The sequence below is a fragment of the Lagopus muta genome, chromosome 1 (genome assembly GCF_023343835.1).
Source record: "Lagopus muta isolate bLagMut1 chromosome 1, bLagMut1 primary, whole genome shotgun sequence".
In the NCBI taxonomy this organism is placed as follows: domain Eukaryota; kingdom Metazoa; phylum Chordata; class Aves; order Galliformes; family Phasianidae; genus Lagopus; species Lagopus muta.
In genome coordinates, this window is record NC_064433.1 from 106,259,838 (window position 1) to 106,281,538 (window position 21,701).

General features: G+C 39.5%; 1 protein-coding gene across 3 annotated transcripts; it reads right to left on the reverse strand.

Moving 5' to 3' along the window:
- Positions 1–1,594: 1,594 nt before the first annotated feature.
- On the reverse strand, positions 1,595–18,281 carry VPS26C (VPS26 endosomal protein sorting factor C). Of its 3 annotated transcripts, none has more exons than XM_048927216.1 (8): positions 18,106–18,281; positions 9,721–9,864; positions 7,627–7,776; positions 6,980–7,060; positions 4,450–4,524; positions 4,083–4,233; positions 3,601–3,753; positions 1,595–1,943 (listed from the first exon to the last, which is right to left on the reverse strand). In XM_048927216.1, exons 1-8 carry the CDS (start codon positions 18,160–18,162, stop codon positions 1,861–1,863), a joined length of 894 nt encoding a protein of 297 aa, XP_048783173.1. In that variant the 5' UTR covers positions 18,163–18,281; the 3' UTR covers positions 1,595–1,860. The 3 variants fall into 3 exon arrangements, with proteins under 3 accessions (XP_048783173.1, XP_048783172.1, XP_048783178.1); XM_048927215.1 differs by lacking the exon at positions 18,106–18,281 and adding an exon at positions 15,572–15,748; XM_048927221.1 differs by lacking the exon at positions 18,106–18,281 and adding an exon at positions 10,613–10,757.
- Positions 18,282–21,701: the final 3,420 nt, after the last annotated feature.

The following is a 21,701-nucleotide window of genomic DNA, read 5'->3' on the forward strand; positions in this document are numbered from 1 at the left end:
AAACCATTCCAACCATCAGTACCCCAGGAACAACATGGTACAGGCAGAGGGGCAACCTATTAGACTGCAGTTGAAGGAGTTCTGCTGCGGATACAATAGCCAGGGGCAGGATGAATGCCAGTGCTTCTTTTCATTTAACTTTGGAATGTGTGAAGTGATGCTGCTGCTTTAGGTTTGAGCAGCAGGTGGCACTCCTGTAGACTAGAAACAGTCTAAAGGCATCTAGACTAGGAACAGGGGCTGTTGCGTTCCAGAAATCATGCTGTATTTACTGGTTCCTGATCTTAAAAAAAAAAAAAAAGTGTATTTCTAGTTACTGGGGAAAGGAAAGAGAGGGGATAGAGAACAAAGGTGTTCTGTTGTTTTTTTTAATAAATGTAAGACATTAAAACAATATCAAATGCTTACTCCTGAAGTACAGCTGATACCAAACCACTGCTAAACTCAGAACTACATATTCCTGCTTAGCAATACTGCTAGAAAAAGCTACAGGAAGTTGGTTTTGGCAGTTCTCTTTAATTCTTCTTAGGTTGTTACACATCATAGTTGATGTAACACCCCATATACCTGCCTCCATCCCACGCAAATTTTGTGGAAAATTAACAACTAAAAGAAAATTGCAGCTTTTTTGTTAACTTCAGCTAACATCAAAATCCATTACCTGTTCATCTGAGGAAGGTTGCTTCTTGCTGGAGTGGATTTTTTTTTCCCCATCTAGTTCCTACTCTGCCAGTTTCTATGAACTTTTAAGATTTATGATTACAAAGACTTAACATATTTCTTAGTGTAAATTTGTATATTTACTTTCACAAAAGTATTTATATATATTTCCTTTCAGGTGCTTGTATCTGTACTTTCATATTAGTAAGTGGCAATATTAACCCACCTGTTTAAGCAGCAAATGGCCTATCTCCCTTGGAATAGTTGCTCACATCATGAATAGCTTTCTACAGGCACAAGGTGTCACAGCATAAAAGTATTTTTGGCCACTTTCTTCAGTACTTGGTCTCATCTACACTCTGAGCAGAGGGCTATGCAACAAGACAGTGCTGCTGTTTGTCATGTCAGTCATTCCTTTTTCACATCAGAGCTGAGCTGCACAAGTCTAGTAAAGAAGAAAGATGTTAAAGTGTCCAGAATAAGTGCAGTTTGAAGCTAAAAACTTGACCTTTCTTGGCACTATTTTACACAAACAGCAAAGGTAAAGCAAGGGCATTCCAGGGAATAGCCAAGGAGAAGTTACCTGTGAAGCAGTAACTTCAGTTTTAAGCACTCCTTCGAGGCAGACTCATTCCTAATTTGACCAAAATACATTTTATGTTATTTCACCTCATTACCCATTTCACATCTCTTAATTCAGTCATTTTGCACTATTCATCTCATGACACTGTGCGTTGTAGTAGCACCATTTATTATACTTCCACAGGCACTATTCAGTCCTGTCCCCTCCTCAAATATATATACAGTAAACCATATTAACAGAACTGACTTCATTTAAGAGGTCTTTGAAGGACTTTGGAACAAGTGTTATGTTATGAATTAAACAGAAAAATTTGCTTCACATTTTTATAACTTGTGAAAATATGCAAAAAAAATCATTCACAATTTGTTTGAGAAAAAAACACAAAATCTGGTTGCTGAAATCAGATACTTGACAGAGCTCTCAAGATAGTTAGTCCATGTAGGCTACCATAAGACAGGCAAAGGCTTTGGGATAACTGAGAGCCCAAGAACCACCATCAGGAGGAAGCAAGTGATAAGTTTTCACTTCAAATAACAAGATAAGATAAAATCTCATTTTGTCTCTGAATGATTTTATCCTTCTCCAGTCACTCCTTAAGTGATTCTTCCTCTGGCTATTTACATCCTGCAGAGCTTCAGTGGGAAATTCTCTGTGATGAGATGATCATCATGCAGGAGGACAACAATGTTCACTTCAAACTCTACAGGAAAAGAAAGAGTTCCATTAATTAATCCATTCAACTGAACTGTAACAGTAAAAACAGAGCAGACACTTTCTACTCTCAGCTGCATCACACCACAGGACTCTCCCAAGCTGTTTCTACGGCCAAGTCATACAGGGATGAAAAGGTATTCCAGACAGAACCAAATTAGAGGCATCTGAGACCTTGGGCCACTGAGACTCTTGGCTTCTTACAAACTGAGTTTCTTCTGGATTTGCTTCTCTGTGACTGAAAATTGTTGCCTGTTGACCACTGTGTGATCAACATAGATGACACAGAAGATCAAACAACTACAGATTAAAATGGACTTTGGTGTGAGAAACCTCATCCCAAAGCATATGCGTATTTTTTTTAGAATCATGTTGAAAAGTTAAGGAACAAATTCCTGCCCACACTGTCAGAATGTAACAAGATTTTAAGGCCTTACAGAAAGTGAAGTTAAACACCAAAAAACTATAAACGTGTAAATGATGAAGAGTAGATTTTGAGACTTTTTCAAATATTACATTGTGTTGGTCAGAAATAGGATCAGGTCTGTAAAGACTTCTAAGTGGAGACAATATAAAGAAAAGTAGAGTTCCCAGATGAAGGAAGGCAGAGATTACACTGAACATAGCTGTCTTTTTTGGGCACTTTCATACTTCAATTAAGACTTCAAATTCATAAAAGTAGATATGACGTTAACAGCAGCCATTTCTTATTTAATAGTAAGAAATGGCCAAAGTAAACCAGAATAATATGTTGGGGGGGTGGGAAGGGGAAGTGGAGGGAAAAAAAAAAAATAAATAAAAATCACAGTACATCAGGTACAGAAATGCTTTTGGGGGAACAGACAACCAAGTAATGAAAGTTGGAAAGCTACCTGTGCATATTTGTCCAAGATACACAGCAGAAAAGTAACAGGAGCTTCAGGTGGGAAGGATCTTGGAAGTAGGGACTTATACTGTAGTAACAGCTACTACTGTACTAGCAGCCTCAATGTGATGGAATTAAATTAAAAAAAAAACAACAACAAAAAACAAAAAAACAACCGCAGGCAGCAATGAGAATTTCTGAAGTACTTATTTGAACAAATGAGAACTACCCTAAATTTCAGATGTTTGTAATGAAGACGGTAGAGTTTGGATACAGTTAGGAGGAAGTGGCCTGTGTAGATCTAGAAAGTAGAGTTAGGTACAATCTGCCTCACTTCTGCATCTATGCAGCAGGAGAATGGGAAGCAAAAAAAAAAAAAAAAAAAAAAAAAAAAAAAGCTATGGATGGAGGGGCTCTCAGCAGTGATAGAAAGAAGGAATCTTTCCATTTTATTCTCGGGCTACTATTCAGGTGTTGAACAACACCATATTTTTTTGGCAGAAAAAAGTTACTCATTGATTATTCTGGTCATGTAATTCTCTTAGAACTTGCATAACAGTATCCTAACTATTTCTGATTGGAAGCACTTGGTCTCTGCTTTCTCAGTCTATATGAAATGCAGCATACTACAGTCCTGTTCATGGAACCTCTACAAGGAAATAGTCGTCCTTGTTCTTTCTCGCACAGCGATTCATCCCATTACCTGCCAGAAGCTGAAGTGAAACTAGCAGCTTATTTCTAATGGAAGCTGCAAACAGAGCATAAGATCCTATCCACTTACCCACTTTGAAGTTTGTTGTTTCCAAGGTAGGGCAAGTGAACAACCTGGGAAACACCATGTATATAGGAACTGGTAGGCCTCTGCAGACGTCCCCATCAGCAATCTGAATATTCTGTATCTCTGTGGCATCTCTGGCATAACCTTCCGCACACCCTGGGGAAAGCAAAAGAAATTCAGAGGGAGCGGAAGGAAAAGCAAAGCAATGGCCAAAATTCAAATATGAATTCACTGGGGGTAGGAGCAAGAAGGGAAGGGAACAGGGATATGGCCTTTTGCCCTTTGATTTGTGAGTTTTCACATGAGTGCTTCAAAACTAAGTCTTAGGGACTGAATTTAAAGTAATATTTCAACTGTTCCACACGAAATGCAGAATTATTTTTTGCCAGTGTTTTTAGTAGTATGATTTCTGACAGTCTTGCATATTGAACATCTAAGTGGTAATTACTGCAGCATACACACGTTCCACCTATTGGGAAACTTACCACAGGTTTCCACACGCACTAACTGCAGCTCAATACTTTTGACTGCAGCTTCTGCACTCTCCACTACCAGCTCCCCTGTTAGTGGCTGCGTAATGACACAGTTTGTAGAACTGAGATGGCCTCTGATGAGAAATTTTGGAAGTGATGCTCTCTAAGAAGATGGAGGGAAAACAAACATAACTAATCATCTGTACCAGAAGAGAACAGGCAGCATCACCTTACAAAACAAAAACAGGAGGGAGGAGAGAGGAAAAAAAAAAAGAAAAAAAGCTAATGATGCACAGCAAAGCATTTATTCATTCTTTTCTTGTTCAGAATCATGCAAGTAGTAAATTAAAAGTAAATAAATAAAACCCAAACAACTTACCTCTTTAACATTCTGCAAAGTTTCAGGAGTAATTGTGAAGTCTACTGGGCTCGGCGTCAGTTTCCCTTTCTGTGACTAAACAGTAATGAAACAGTTAAGCTGTAACTGATTTACAGCACACAAACACACACTCTAAATACTAACATCAATTAACAATTGGCTGTTAATTTTCAGAATTGTCTGCATACAAGAAGTATGTATCTGTGTAACAAAAGATTTGAAATTTCCTACATTTGGTAGTAAGTAATATTGTGATATTGTCTAAACAGATCTCAGCATATTGCAAATCTGAATTATAGAAACAAAACTATCAAAACTTTGTTTATTTTGCACTTGCCATTGCGATAAGCCACAACATAATCTCCATTCTTAAGTTTAAAAACAAATAAACCAAGTGTTTGGCTAATCAAAATGCCCTGGAAAAAAAGAACACTACCAATCTTCTGAAACATACTGAATGCCATAGAAAAAAAAAAATTCACATTTCTGTATTTACAAATAATTACATTTTGTATGTCATGCTTTATGTTTCCTTAAATTATCATTACTTTGTAAATTTGGGCAGGGTAAATTGGAGTAATGGAACAAGATTATTTATATGTTTGAAGAACCTTCCCTCTTCTCTTGCTATCTCTGAGCACTTTGAGCTCTTTCTGCTGCCCTTTCAAGACCAGCTCAGGCCTGTTAAGCCATCCTCATATCAAAAAGAGATCCTCAGTTGAGGGAATCTAATCTGGCACTGATGTAACAGATGTGGACTCTCAGCTTCTTTAACTGTAAAATAAGCAAAATGTGGTCCAGGTTAATTTCCCACATTGGAAGAAACAATTCTAGGGGCACATTCTTGTAGTTGTTCACTTCTTTAGATCACTTATCACAAAACCAGGAAGTTAGTCTTCACGTAAATGGCTGGCTGGGCCCTGAGCTCAGCTGTGATGCAGTCCATGCTTTGAATCAGGAAGGCAAATGTAATTTACCATTCGCCACACTCTCTCCCCATCCTTATCTCAGAGAGAGACAGACTGCCTTTTCCCTACATATTCTACATATTTAGAACAAGTGATCAGCACAGCAGCATCAATCAGGAGAGATCCAATTGCATGTGACTGAGAGTTGGTAGAGCACTGCTATACCGGTGGCCTTAACTTGAACTCTAAGTTAGGACTTACTCTCACTACCTAAGAATTCAAAACAGCTTCTGCTGCCCAGCTGCAAGATGGAAGATAATAGCAAAAAGATTGACTGTATTCTCCCACAAATGACAAATTCTGGCAAAGAATAAGGTTAAGGGAAATGGTACATTGAGCACTGACAGAGAGAATTATATGTTCAGTAAAACCTCATTAATTCACCCCAACTGGAAGATTTGTCATGATTTACTGACTTGTGTTCTAAGACGTGCCACAGTAGGAACATGAAATAAAATCAGGAAACTGCACAATATAATTTGTTCCCTATTTTGACAACTGTGGCTTACTTATAATATAATGATGGACTAATAAAAAGTAGTATAATACATTTTGGAAAATAATACAATCCTACCAACAGAAGACCTCCTTTTAGCACCTAGCTAAATCTGTGGTAGTACAGAATGAAAACAGCATATTTCCACCATATTACAGCATAAGAGTCTAACACTATAATTGCTCTGTTAAAAACTTCAAGGGAATGATACAAAACAATATGTTCTAGTAAGTTCCGTGTGGAAAAAGAAGAGGTATTTAGCTAGGCCTGCACAACCTGTACTGACAGCACGTGCTCTGAATGTGTATGTAAGGCAATACAAACTGAAATGTGGAAAATAATCTGATATAGGAACTTCCAAATAACATGCAGTAAACCATTTACTGTGAGACAGTCAAATCTCAGCCCACAGCGATATAGAAGACTGTCTCCATGTCACTGACTGGAGAGCGTGGTTATTTGTTAACTTGGATATCTAGCATATTGCCAACCATGGGCTTATATAATAAAGGTGATTAAGCTGACAAGTTTCTTCCTTCCAATTTGATGCAGTCCTAACTTTGATATTTTGGCCTGGGGCTCTAAGTCACAATTAGGCATCTAAGTGACAGAAATTATGTGCTGTCTCTCAACTAACAAACTGCCTTTTCTAGGGCAGGCCTTTGGGTGCTTGGAAGTTTTGGTTAGGAAGCATTCAAATAATCTGAAACAGCATTTAGATAAATATGTGTTCTTCTAACTACATTGTTTCACTTTTAAAAATTAAATAACAGAATAAATGCAATGCAAATCCTATTTATAATTCTACATTAAATGCAAAACAAAACCAACGGTGTTTTACTCCTATCAGTAAAAACTGACACGTTAGCTCTTCTGGATATTTATGTTATGTATGTCCTTTACTCACACATACCACAGATACAACTACTTATTGTTTTACTTCATCTTTTAACCTTACCTCCAAACTTCACTTAAAATGAAAAATAAAATAAACCAAATCAGATCCAACATAGCACACACACAGCCAGCCTCCCCCCACTGTGTAGTTAATACAAACTGCACTTACCACTGAGTGAACAATGAATTCACAAGTCTTGGTTAGGTCTTTTGCCAGCAGAGAACGTCGCATATCACACCGCAGAGTATACTGGCAAGAATGGGATGACAAAGAGAAAGAAGAAAGACTTATTGAAGAGCTTAAGATTTCATCCATCTGTTATCTTTCAGTCCTTTGTATGGGTATATATGTATATGCAGAATGCAGATTTTAATATTTAAGGCACTGCTTACAGCAGATTAGTAGGCAATGCATATACCAATGATACAGTGGGAAGGGAAGGAGATACAAGGTATATGATTTCAGATGCCCCAAATGAAAGCTATTTTGTGCTTACAGGCCCATCCCATTTTCAAATGGTCTCACATGTTACATAACAGCCAGTGAGATCAAGGGACTAATTCACTGACACAGTAACACTCTTGTATGGCTTGAGCACCCAAAGGACATCCAGCTAGGAGTGATTTCTGTACTGCTTCTCACCATGTTTTTGTTTAAAGAGAAGGACCTTTAAGTTCCTGCTTATCCTTCAAACTGACAAAAAAATATATACTTAAAGATACTATGACAGAAAACTTTGTCCTCTGTTTCCATGGAAGAAGATATATGACAGGTAACAAAAGCTCAGATTTTCTTTACAGGTAGGACTCCCTTACCTGAATATTAACAAAGACACCATGATACGTCTCATATAGAACTTTGTTGCCCTTCACATGCAGTGGAAATTCAAAAGGAATTTCTGTCTTGCCACTGGGAAGCTTCCCTGGTTTTACCATTTCAATAGTGCTGTTAATAATTTGAATAGGCTGCAAAAATAAATACGAAAGTTCAGTTTGAACTACAGTGACAGTTACATCATGTCAAATGAACCAACAATATCACTGAAGTCTAACAGGCTTCAAGAATTCACCAAAAAATTCAGATTATTTTTTCCTCATACGCAGTTCTCCAGTCTTACAAGGAAATATTAACAATGTTTAATTGGGAAAAATGATGTATGATCTATTTAATGGTTGTAGCAAAGTAACAACTACGTGCATTTAGAGAACTGAACAGCAAAGTCTCAAGCACCTGGGAAAGCAAAGTGCCATTTTCCAAATGACCTGTAGTATGAGCTGCAGAAATCAACAAGTACATGTGCCAGTTCAGCAGGCAGCCCTTCCCCACCACCCTGCTGCCTGCTCATCCATCACTTCTCACCCTAAAGGTTTCTCTTCTTATAAGGTTTCTTTTTGATTTATTTCTGAAATTATGGTTAGCTACAATTTGTCATTGGACTGGGAAAGCCTGATAATCATGAAATATGCACACAAATGGAACAGAGCAAAAGCAGCAGGACAGAGCAAAAGTGCCCAATAGGGAAGTAGACTGAAAATCCAGCACAGCATTACTACTGGCATCTTATTTTCATTCAAGATTCCAGTTTCTTGCAAGCAGTTTAAGTTGCTTCAGTGTCTATCTAATAAGAGATGCAATCCCTCATTATCTTACTGTTCCATTACTTACACATATTTGTCACAGTTGCAAGAACTGAAAGAGTGATCGTTGTGCTGACATTTAATGAGATAAAGCTAAACCTCCTCTATTTAGGTTTATTCCAACCTGCGTTTTTAACATGAGAAAGAAGAATGACTGAACTAAGCTCACTGTTCACTCGTGCTAAAAGAAGCAGCCTAACTTGCTCCTCCATGTAGCATTACTTTCTTTTGTGCTAAACTAGACATTCATCTGACCTATCAGTAAGATAATTCAAATCAATTAAACTCATATCAGAAATAAACTTGCCCTGTCCTGATCTACTAATCTAATAAATTGAATCAACCCGAATGAACAGAAACAAAGCAGCAGAAGCAGTGCTGGATGAAAAGATTAAATGATCTCAGCCCATCTAAGTAGGGAACATCATAAAGGGAACTTTTTTTTCCTCCAGTTCATAATAAAGTGTTTATTACTCAATTAGAAGGAAGCTAATCAATGAATGCTGGGTACACTAGGAAAAGGATACAAGATAACTATAAAGAAATATGATCACTGCAGCTTTGCTTGAAGGTTACACTTCTCTACAGTTTTACTTCTATTTTTCCTCTAGCAGGCTGGAACAAGAAAATTCTATTGCTTCTTCTGCTTTTCTGTTTTTCAATCAATCACAGACAGATTACTCATGCTGCAAACAAAGTAACTATGATACAAATTAAGACTTTAAAAGACCCTACACTTTGGCAAACTGTTCCACAAATACAGCTACACTGACTCTAGACATAGGCAACCTTGCCCTCAATCAATAGAGCCACATTTGTGTGCAGCCCAAGATAATTTGTCCTGCTAGATTCCAGACTTCACACTTCCAAACCTGGAGAGCAGTAGAGAGGCCTTCCAGGATTCTGTGTTCAAGCTGCTGGACTGCAGTGTCATACTGCACTGAGGAACCTTTACGGTACTCAGCAGCAAACAACCTCAACGGCCTCTGCAGAAACTGTTAGTGTAACAACTGACCTGGACAGAAGTCCAATTAAACTCTGTCACCGTAGAATGAGTCTCCAATGCATCCTCCAGTAACCCTAGTATTTATGTTACTGCATTTCTGCCCTAAAGAAAACACTCCAAAATGGTGAAAGAACGTTAAGCATTTCTCTGCTTTGTATCATTCGCATACCATGAAGTACTGTAACTTCCTGAGAGCCAATAAAGAAAAATCTAAGAAAATTGAGAAAAGCTTCATGCTGAAGATATCAACCTGCACAGGTTCTTACCTTGACAGAATTGTAGAAAGCTTCAAACACACCCACACTTTTGGCACTAAGCTGCAGATTTACAGATCCTTCCATCGTCAATGAGATGCCTTGGTGCTGGATTGTGTCCTTACTTGTTATGACCACGACGCCAGAAAGAATTTCCTAGTAAGAGAAAAGACAACATCTAAACAATTGTTTAAAGCAATTCCTGGTAATGCTGTTACTCAGACAACATGCTACTCCATTTTCCAACAACTCAACAAAGCTGTTCCCAAAGTACAGTCTAACCCTGTTAGAAGAGACAAATACTGATAACAAAATAATGTGAGGAACAGACTCCAGTTTGTTTTCTTTAAAAACATTCTCCTTCTCACAGAAGTACTTATTGAAAGTACTTATTCCAAGTTTCAATTGCGTTCCAACACTTTGAGGTTTCCCTCTCCTGGCAAATGAAAAACATCCTCATAAGCAGCCATCAGTTCAGTTGGTAACAGTTAAGTTTCATTTCCAAATCTCAGGAAAAATTTAAATACCAAAAGCAGGATGGTCAATCACAAGGAATGGGAGAGAGAGCATAGCTGTGAAAGAGATGCCTGTGCTGATGATCAGGTTAATCCGAAGAGCTGTACAGAGCAAATTAATTAATAAAAACAAAAGCCAGCAACAAAAAACAAAAACCCCACCACCCCACAGATGTTCTGCTACACAAACCTATGCCCCACTATGTGAGAAACAGTTTCAAAGTGTATCTGAATCTAAGGGTAAGATGTGTGAACCAAGAGACAGGTCACTTATCCCACTAAGAATGTATCTGCTCAAGAACATGGCAGCTTTTACTTACTAATTTAGAAGGTTGAACACTGAAAAAGAACTGACTGCAGGACAGCAAGACACATTTCATTTTACATACCCCATCATTTATCCTTCCCATTTCCTACAATAGAGAGTCCACTTCAATCCAGTATTGCACACCAAACACTCAAACGTCTGGAAACAGCAGCAAGTGATTTGAGAACTTGGAGATTTCTTAGGACTAACTCTCTCCTGATTGATAGTAAAGCTCTGAGCCTCCACACCAAACCACAGATTCAAACAGTAACTCAGACTGCCCACTCCACGCTCGACCAGTTAGAACCAGTCTAGCTCTGTACACTTGAATGCTGCCAGCCTTTTGTCTTCACTAGTGGTACAGCATAACAATATAGAAAATGGGTCAGGCAGTTTAAAGCAGAGCATCAAGCATCACAATGAAGGCTGCCATGCTACAAATCCGAGAAGAGGACCTGCAGCAACTGGGAAACTCCAGGAACAGAAGGCACAAGCACAAAAGGACAGTGAAGAAAAGCTGACCTAAATACTGTACTGCTTTGCAAACAGGCTTTAATTAGTACCAGCAATTAGGTTATTGCTTTGAAAAGTGAATACTGCTAAACTATAAGAAGCAAGGACAGCCCTGAATGTATGAAGTGCTTCAGTAAATGAGAACAGACTTCTATCATATAGCAACAACCTATTAGCTATCACCTACACAGCTTCACACAAGAAGGTTGTATGCATTTAGGGCAGAAGGGAGAAGAATGGATTAAAATTAAATGTGATTACTTTCTTTAAACAATAAGTATCTCCTAAGAAATAAAAGGAGATTAAAAGAAAAACCTTGAAGTCACTTTTTAAACAAGCAACTTAAAGAAGTCACTAGTCAGGAGAGAGAGTAGCATCACAAAAGAGATGCTTTAATTTTTATCTGAACTGTTTATATGCCATCAGGTTCTATCTCCATTTTACAATGGGTGCGAAAATCTACTATTCCTTCTCTTAAGAAGAGCTACTTTGTACTTTTTCATGTTCTTCCTAAACACAAAACTTTCAGTACACTTGTCGTTCCAAGAGGTACAAATCAAAAGAACATAAACATATCAAGATGGTAAAATACTTACAGTCAGCACACCACTTATGAGAAAGCTTCTTAGTTTTGCAAAAGAAAACATAACATTTGAAAAAGTTATTTGGCATCACCAGACTAATTAGTACTGTCTTCAATTTGTATCAAAAGGTATTCATTTATCTTTAATACCCTACCATTCTCTACAACTATCTGAAAGGAGGTTGTAGTGAAATGGAGTCAGCCTCTTCTCCCAAGTAATTATGACAGGGAATGGCCTCAAGTTGCACCAGGGGAGGTATAGGTTGGGTATTAGGAAACATTTCTTCTCAGCAAGAGCAGTGATGCAGTGGCACAGGCTGCCCAGGGAGGTGGTGCAGTCACCGTCCCTGGAGGTGTTCAGGAGCCGTGTGGATGTGGCACTGAGGGACGTGGGCTGACTATTTGGACTGGGGGATCTCAGTTGTCTTTTCCAACCTTAAGGATTCTACAAAGGCATAGAGAAAGTCACCAGTGAAATGAAGCCCCACTTATTACAGTGGAGTAACTTATCATCAGTTGCTTTTGCTCGCTTTCTACCTTCACACTTTCCAGGAACTCCTCAAGGCTTTCCCACACGATGACAAAACTTCACAAAATGGAATAATGCTAATGCTCTTTTACAAAGAATCGTTCTCCTAAGGAGAGTAACTACCCACAGAAAGGACATCGCATCCCGTGAAGCTGACAGAGCAGCACATGCTACACTGGAACAAAACATTCTTGTGAGAAAACTGCTCCAAGTTAACAATCCCCAAATAAGTTTTTTATTCTTCTACTGTCAGTTCCTCACCTCTCAAACAGGCACATGTAACTGACAGAAAAGTCACAACTACAACGAACATCTGCTTCACCTAATTCAACCTCATCATCCCTTATTTCCACAGTCGTTGAGCAGAGCTATCTGTGTTTGGCTGAGGACAATTAGGGCTGATCTTTGTTCAGGAAGAAGCAATAGCGCGTAACACAGATCACAGAACCTCATCTCTAAACTCCTAAGACAAGCTGCAACTTCTGACTAAACCAGGCAGCCAATCGGATTCTTTAAACATGATGTAAAGATTCAAAGGATCAAAGCACATTAATTATTTGCTGAGAATTACTTCTAGTGTTAAAACACACACCAATTCCAACCTGACTGCTTACAGTCAGGTCTTCTTGCTTGAATAAGGCACTACAAAAAGCTTCCAGCTAGATATGATGTACTTTCAGACTGGAGCCAGTCATTTGACAGATAAGAATATTTGCTGATAAGAAATATCAGCCTATTTTATTTTCAAATGAGAGGTACTTTTGAATAAACACCACCACCAAAATCAATCAAACAAACCATAAGGCAAGCTTTCAGGACCACCTGAAATCTGCCACCACGCATTTTCAAGTGTTGACAGCAACAGAAGACACCATATTGAATGCCAGTACATACAGAAATGCTTACCAATTACCCAGCTCCAGTTTATTTTAACTACATCTTTATAGAAGCACAGAATCACAAGATTAGAAAGGACCTACAATATCATCTAGTCCAACCATCCACCCATTACCCTTGCTACCACAAGCCACTAAACCATATCTCATAGCTCCAAGTTTTATGAATTAAGCTTGTCACTGGTTTGGCAAAATGGGAGTCCATGGTCAGTTGGTTACCAACAAAATGCTTTAGTTGCTCTTGGGGTTCCTCTTTCCACATCACAAACCTTTAATTTCAGGACTAAGGGCATGAATTTGGCAGTTTTAGACTTCTTATTAAGTTCACTTAAGTCCTGTTTACTAAATGTTCTTCGTCATTTTCTGCAACATGTATTATTCTACCCAACTGATCCACCAACAGATCTTAACTTCACATTCTTCTGCTTCTTTACACAGAAAGGTACTGCATTTAATAGGAAAACCCTGATATATCCAACTAAAAGGACATCAGACATTCAACCTCAATGTTCAGTATTACTAAGCAGTTTGCTTTGTCAGAAACAATAAAAAGCTTCTGTGTAGGCAAATTCTAGCTTAAGTATATTTTGGAGACACTTGTCATTAAAAGCCTTTTGCTGACATTAATCAAGGCATTCTTCTTTGTATGCTGCATTTTTCAGCCTTTTCAGCCTGCAATTCTTTTAATTATCCATTTTGAGCTAACTACCACAGATATTCCAGTCATCCTGTTAGGTTTGCTAAATAAAACACATCATTAGCTGTGCCTGTCCCCTCTCATTCTTCCAGCATTCCAAAGTTTGTTAAATTAGCCTCAATGGCTTGAAATTTTCTCTTCAATTAAAAAAAAAAAAAAAAAAAAAAAAAAAAGGGGGGGGGGGGGGAAGGAGAGGAGGGGGAAAAGGGGGAAGTCTCCTGAACACTGATCTTCTGTTCCTAGTTGCTGCAGTAAGCCTTATTTTGGTATAACAAAACTGGCCATTAAGATCTATTTTCTTTTTGTTCTTAAATCCCCAATCACTTCTCTCTTGCCCCCTAACAATCCTATTACTCTTTTTGCTCCAAGAAATGGTGAATGCGCTGTTCTTCACCTCCAGTTTAAGGCACTTGTTTCAACCAAGCTTATTCAAATTGAACTCTGGAAAAAAATAAAGGTCTTTGTTTGCTTATTTTCTCCAGTTTCTGATGATCATAAACAATGAACATAGAAACGGCTCACCAATTACCACAGCAAGTTTTTCGTTTCTAAAGCAGCAATTTGTTGCCATGCACAACCATTTTATAAATGTTATGTCTGCTTTCTCCCAGTTAAAAAAAAAAAAAAATAACAATTCACATAGAAGAAAAGAAGAATTAAAAATAACAGTTATTGCCAAGATACTGCCTTGAATAAGAAAAAATTAAATAAATAAATAAACAGGAGAAGAGATTTCAACTTGGCAAGAAAGACTGTTTTGTAATGATGAAAAATGCTCAGACTCAACTGGATTTAATATAACCAAGGTCACTGTACCAGGATGAAAAGTAACCTGACCTAATCCAAGACAGCAGGGAACAGTAATTTGAAGATTGAACCATACGGCTATTTCAGCACTAAGGAGAAATGTAGAGGTCTTGGCCTTATGGAGAAAGCCTACAGAAAACCACACATACCACTCTAACCTTATAAAAAGCAAAAAATGAGAAGTTACTCAGATGTTATTAATTTTCCTGGCCAGCCATTTATTTCAGACACACACATTCTTCTCTCACCAGCCTTCTCCTATATACTTTGAACAATATTTTCGCCTAACAAGAATAGAAAAGAGTTGTGCAATAACATTAAAGTTCACAAACATTTATCTTTAAGCACCTCCCTCTAGAAGTTTTTTTATGTAAACTCTCACACCCTCAGGGCCTTCATTAACATGGAATTTACTACTGCGAGAACCTCTGAACTTGTTAAATATGGGTCTCTCTCATATCTGTTTCCCCTCACCGCTTCCCTCTTGGAGGTAACACAGAAATACAGCAAATTCTTTCAGGAGACTGAGATGCTGAATGGCATAAGCTCAACAGATCCAGAGATGAGAAAGATCTCACGCATTGTCACAGAACAGAAAACTGGAGCTCAAATGGAAGAATCAGCAGCCATTGCCACTTCTTTGGTCTATGAGGACCTAGAAGCACAAGCTGAGATTCCTCAGGCTTCTCTTCATCCACACAACTTTATCTGTTTTGTCCAGTTTCCTGCTCTCTTGGAGCTGTTCCACTCTGTGCAGTCTCCATTCTATAGGCCACCCACTGCTTCTTAAAATAAGAAAGAGATCTCATTAAGCATGACTTCACTGATTGCGTGAAATCAGGGAAAACTTACAGACTTGCTTTGAAAGTCACATACTTTCAAAGGCTTAGTGTTGAAATCATAACCAACGTGAGGTATATAATCAATGAATATACAGATGTTATAATTATGAAATAAACAAGAGAGTTTGGTTAAGCAGTTATTATATCAAAAACAGAATAAATAAGAGTGCTTACCCTTGTCCTGGGCTTGCTATGAAACTCCAAAGGAGTGATCTCCAAAAAGAGATCCTTCCCCACTGGTAGCCAGCTCTTAAATGGGTCTAGGAGAGGTGCAGCCAGGCTCCACCCCTTCCAACAGCAAAGGTGAATTACCTTCATCTAAATTGTGCTCCCAGGGCTGACTCATTGCTCGCCTCAGGTGATCAATCAGAAGTTCAGGCTGTGATTCAACAGTTTCCATATAGTGAGAAGATGATAGAAAAGGTAACTACACTATTACAAGCCTACACCATTTAGATGGGTGTTAAAGTCAAAATGACCCTCAGAAGTTATAAAATCACCAAGAGGCATGTATTAAATTAAACACACCAGAATACTACATATCAGCTCTCAGAGCAAATATTTCATACCTACTTAGGAGTGCAAGCAGACTGTCCTTAAAGCAGTCCGCTAAAAAAAAAAAAAAAAAACAACACCAAAAAAACTCACCAAACAATTTTATGATGTGCACAAAAACAAGCACCAGGAACATTAATGGTTCCTTAACTATCCATCTGCTTAATTGTGCAAAAGTATTTACCTACACAAATGTTTTCATGCTTTAATCAGAGCTATCTCATAAACTTCGTAGAACTGAAAGTTAGGGCATCTCGCTGTCACCTTTTCCTACACATCCAGCACAAGTCCATTCTGATACTGATTGTTACACACACTGTGTTACACTCTATTTGAGAAGCCATTTATAAGAAAACAAAAAAGGGATATCTGATTCAACAGATTTTATTCTTATATATATTTAAGAGTCACTCCGTCCAAATTCTAGCCATTGCCCTCCTCCAGCTCACCAAGCAACACCATCACTGCAAGAAAGGCAGCAGACACCAAATGGCTGTGAAAGAGAGTTGCACTGTGAAGTTATGCTGTAATAATCATGGTTTCAGGCAAATTACGATTTCAAAAACTTTGTGCTATTATCTTCTAATAGGCCTAGCCACTGTACAATTTGAACATCACTGGATTTGATACTCTCCAGAGGTCCCTTCTAATGCCTACAAACTGTGATTCTGTTACCATCTTCTTACATATCCAAATGCAGTTTTAAATGAGCTTGGAAAACAAAAGATCGATTCAAGCCCCAGTATCTCCACTGCCTTCATATAAGTAGCAAGACATCTATACTGGGATGAGCTATGGTTTTCACTACAGGAATCCCCTCATTTCCGAGTAGCATTGATGAAAGCATTTTTTGAGATGAAAGTTGTCCTAGACTGAAGGTATTATCAGCATAGCTGATGTCAGCAAAGCATACAACAATCAGTACATTTCTAAAAAAAAAAACAACCACCCTAAAGCTGCACGTGTTCCATGCCTAATTCAGGAGAGATTTGTAATGCCTTCCAATGCCTACGAAATTACCATCAAAAATTCATACTGTACTCCTAACACACAGCTCACTGCTGTTTCACATCATTCAAATCTCAGAATTCCAGACCTCATTAATGAACTAAAACTATAAACCTCCTCACATGGAGTTTGAGTGACAGTAAACATACCACACAGATCTACTAATGGTAAGAATCTTACTTAATTTCAGCTTGAAGATAGAAGAAATATCCCTTTTCTTGTACTAAGATCAGTCCTGTTTGGTATGATACAAAAGCAAGCCCAGCAGGGAAACTAAAAAGAAACACAGCAATAAAATAACATGCATCAGCAAAATAATGAGAAGGTGAGAAACAGAGAAGAGCATTTACCACCAAAACATCACACCCAAAGGGATGTGTTGTTCACAGAATGACAGCTCAGCTTTATGGATGCTGCTGTCTCAATGATTCGACAACTGCAGAGCAGATGTTCCATAACCTTCCATTCAAAACTGTTTAAAGCAGTTTCCCAGCATTAGAAGCATTCAGTAAGCCGAAACATGGTTAGATACTGTATGAGACAAACTGCTATCACAGAACCATTAAGGTTAGAAAAGATCACTAAGATCACTGAGTGCAGCCCACCCCCTCCATGCCCACGTCCCTCAGTGCCACATCCACACGGCTCCTGAACACCTCCAGGGACGGTGACTGCACCACCTCCCTGGGCAGCCTGTGCCACTGCATCACTGCTCTTGCTGAGGAGAAATTCTTCCTAATACCCAACCAAAACCTCCCTGGTACAACTTGAGGCCATTCCCTCTCGTCCTATTGTTGTTACATGGCAGAAGAGGCCAACCCCACGTCAGCACGTCCTCTTTTCAGGTGGCTGTAAAGGAATGAAGCCAACTGCTCTCAAAGGGAATGAAAAAAAAAGACTGCAAAAGTCACAGCATTTTTCAAGTAGCTGCAAAAGTTAGACTACACAGAATCACTTTACCACATACAACAACTACATTAGTGTAAAATTATTAAGAAATCGGTCAGAGAAAAAAAAAAAAAAAAAAAAAAAAAGAAGAAGAAGAAGAATTCAATCAGAGGAAAAAGCAAAGTAGAACTGCTCTTGCCTAAAGACCGTATCTAAGAGGTTATTACTCTCCATCAGGTACAAACATCAGCACTCACCCCGCAGCGGTACACCTTGTTGGCCCGCTTGATCTTGATGTCCAGCGCCGTGCCCATCGCGCCCTGACGGGACGGGAGCGGCCCCTGCGGGAGGAAACCCACTCCCGTCACTGGCTTCCGCCCGCGGCGCTTGAGGCAGCTGGCGCCGCCAACATCCGGGGCTCCGTAGCGTCATCCCTCAGCTCGTGATTCTGCTTCCCTCCCCGCCCCTCCCCCGCTTCCTGGCACGGGGAGCGGCCCTAACGGTCGGGCTCGGCGCGGCCTGGGCGGGCTTTCCCGTGCGCAGCCGTTGTGGTGCTGCCCGCCTCGGCGGGAACCGGGCGGGGGAGGAGAGAGGAAGGTCAGTGCTCAGCGTAATGCCTAACTGCATTACGCCGAAAGGAATTACAGTCTTAAGGAAAACATAAAGAGCTTGTAAATAAATACAAAAGGGCTGGAGTTGTCTCCGTTACAGTTACACGTACGACTCAGCACACTGCATTTCATAATGTGTGCAGGCTCTGAAAGTTGTCAGCAATTTGTTTTATGAATTTACGTAAGGCAATGCCTTGTAAAATATCAAGTGAGAAAATCTTTCAAAACAAAAACATAAAATCTGAAGTAGAAAAATATCTGGTGGATTCACTTCAACTAATGAAGTGATTTGTCTGCCTCCACCTTGCACTGCTGCGGCCTCACCTTGGGTACTGTGTGCAGTTCTTGGCAGCGCAGTACAAACAGGCCATAAAGCTGTTAGAGGGCATCCAAAGAGGGCTATAAAAATGGGGAAGGGTCTGAGGGAAAAATGTACAAGAGTAGCTGAGACCCCTCTCTGTGCTCAGCCCAGATCAGAGGAGCTGAGGGGAGGCCTGATGGCGGCTGCAGCTCCTCACAGGGAGCGGAGGGGCAGCGCTGAGCTCTGCTCCGTGTGACAGCGACAGGGCCCGAGGGAACGGCATGGAGCTGCGTTAGGGGAGGGCAGCTGGGGGTCAGGAAAAGGGGCTGCACCACAGGGCGGTGGGCACAGCCCTGATTGCTGGAGTTCAATGACAGTTTGGACAATGCTCTCAGAAGTAGGGTTTGAATTTTGGGTGGTCCCGTGTGGAGGCCAGAGCTGGACTTGGTGATCCTTATGGTTCCCTTCCAACTGAGGATGTTCAATGCCTCTAATGCATGTGGCCATGTGTCAGCTCTGAGGGAAATGGTTAAAACTCCCACAGATACGGAGCACAAGTGGTTAATTCCTGCAATTTCACTGCGTCCAGGACTCAGCCACCAATGTTATGTCCAGTCCCAGAGGAAATCTACAAAGTATGAATCCAAAGCATTCAGCTGAGATGTGGCAAATGCAGACCTTACCAGCCTCAGAGACACAACACCATTCTTTCCTCATCCTGTATGATGGGACCTTTTTCACTCACTCTTGTTTATTTCGTTGGTGGCAGAGGTGGAGGGGAGATGGGATCATATGTCACAGAATATCCTGAGCTGGAAGGGACCAACAAGGGTCCACAATTTCAGCTCATGGTTCCACACAGCACCACCCAAAATTCCAACCCTATGTCTGAGTGTCCAAATGCTCCCTCAACTCCATCAGCTCAGTGCTGTGACCACTGCTCTGGGGAGGGCAGCTATGGTGAGCAGGCTTTACAGTGAATAACATGGATGTAGTGCATAGGTGGAAGGGAAAGACATTTTTCTGCAGTCTTGTCTTCCAATAAGGCTTCAGGTGGCCTGGAATAGAGAGTTGTGGAATTGTTCATTGGTGATACTGTGAATCTTTGAAGTCTAAATGCTAGGGCTGGTTTTCATCACCTGAGCTTACTAATTAGTATTATTTATTGCTATTTGCAGTGAAAATTGATAAATAATTTTTTGAGAATGGCATTTGAAAATGAATAAGCATTCCAAGAATTCTGGAGTCATCTTTATTTTAATTTTATTGCCTTAGTATAAATATTTGTCCTTTTTTAGTTATTGGTATTTAGAAGATACATTTTCTTAGCTTCAAATAGCTCAAAAAATAAATACAAGTCCGGAGGTACCATGTCCTAGCAACAGCATGCAGAGATCATTCCTGAGCACGAATGGGCTCCAGAAATGGCAGGAGGGAAGCACTCAAGTGACATGAAGAACTCCAAGTTCTGTGTTTAGCTTTCTCAGCCATGTGAAGCCAAGAAGATGATTCTAGCCTGTCCCCTCTCACTCCTGTGCACACTTCAGTGCTAAAAGTGATGCTGTATTAAGGAAGAAGACCATCAAAACACTATGCCATCTGTGCTGCTTAAGTGCTTATGGAAAGCTTGGCCAAACAAACAAACAAAACCCAACAAAACAGTGCACATTCGTAATTAGCAGCATCTTTTGTTCTGGGGAAAGAGCAGAGACTGCTGTCATTAAACATTCTGCAGAGAGCGTTTCAAAGACAGAATCTAAGTGCTAAGAGAAAGGAATATTTAGTTACAAAGGATTAATACTGTGCTTCATAGCTAGTCCCTGTTGCTAGTCACTTTGCGACAGGTATAAAGGAACTTATTTTTTCTATTTATTTTTTACCCTAACAAAGAAGAACTGAAAAGAGTATTTGCCCAGATAGTGCAGTCATCTTCAGAGTATGTAGATTCTCTGCCATTGCTTTCACAATCAAGTATTTATTATCCTTAGGAAACGCTTGAAGGTACTTCAGTTACTTATTTCTAGGAACTGAGGTCTCACGTCCAGAAAAAGCTCCCGTTGGTACAAGCTGTAGCTGCCCTCCTGCCTAGCAACACTGATCATCACAAACAAATCCGTCTGGAGCACCCTGGCTCCCAATGAAGCAGTGTCCAAATACGGTCTCTGTATCAATAGTTCAGCAAGCATTCTTTGTGCAATTCTTCTTGCCAGCGTTGATGATAGCTTCTTCTTGACTGCAGTCTTTGATTCAAGATATATTCTGTTGGAGTAGTATGCTGGTGGCTAAAATAGGTCTGCAGATGCGGTCATCAGTGTTTCTAAATGTCTGGACTGAGTTAATACTGGTTAGAACATTTAGAGATGCTTTGGCCAGTTTGGAGACAAATACCATCCTCATCTCCTCAATTCACGTTTCCAAAATATGAAATCAATTTTTAATGTTTTTATTTATATATATAATGCTTTTAATTGTCCTTTCTCCTTTTAACCAGTTTTATTCACAGATTAGAAAAAAAAAAAAGGGTTCATCATAGTCTAATCCAGCACTTTAAGGGGAAGATTGTGAGTCCCCAGGTGATCATTTCTTACATTATTTGTTTCTGTCATGCTACTAGTTACAGCCATAACTATATTTATTCATAAGAACCGATCTCTTCTGATTGATAAAAGTCATAAATTTTCTCTACTAAATACATTATTTACCTCATAGGGAATTATTTTGAAAATTTCAGCAAAATGACTTAACAGTTTAAGCTTTAGAGCAAAGGCTTGAAATTTGGCAGGGAGTCTTCTCATTGTCAGGGGATGCTTCTTCTGTCCACTTGAAAAATCCATTCCAAATTTGGAGAAATGATGAGACTGAAAATTTTAGGCTTTGTTCAGCCAATGGGAGGTAATTCATAGCGTTGCAGCTTTATACACACCAACCACCTCCAGTCTGG

Bases quoted from the DNA above. Each gene is read 5' to 3' on its own strand.
- VPS26C (XM_048927215.1), bottom strand. From the start codon at position 15,715: ATGAAGGTAATTCACCTTTGCTGTTGGAAGGGGTGGAGCCTGGCTGCA. The intron at 7,777-9,720 runs GTAAGAACCTGT...TTATTTTTGCAG, and splicing joins CTTTCTACAATTCTGTCAAG to CCTATTCAAATTATTAACAG. The intron at 7,061-7,626 runs GTAAGGGAGTCC...CATTCTTGCCAG, and splicing joins GTGTCTTTGTTAATATTCAG to TATACTCTGCGGTGTGATAT.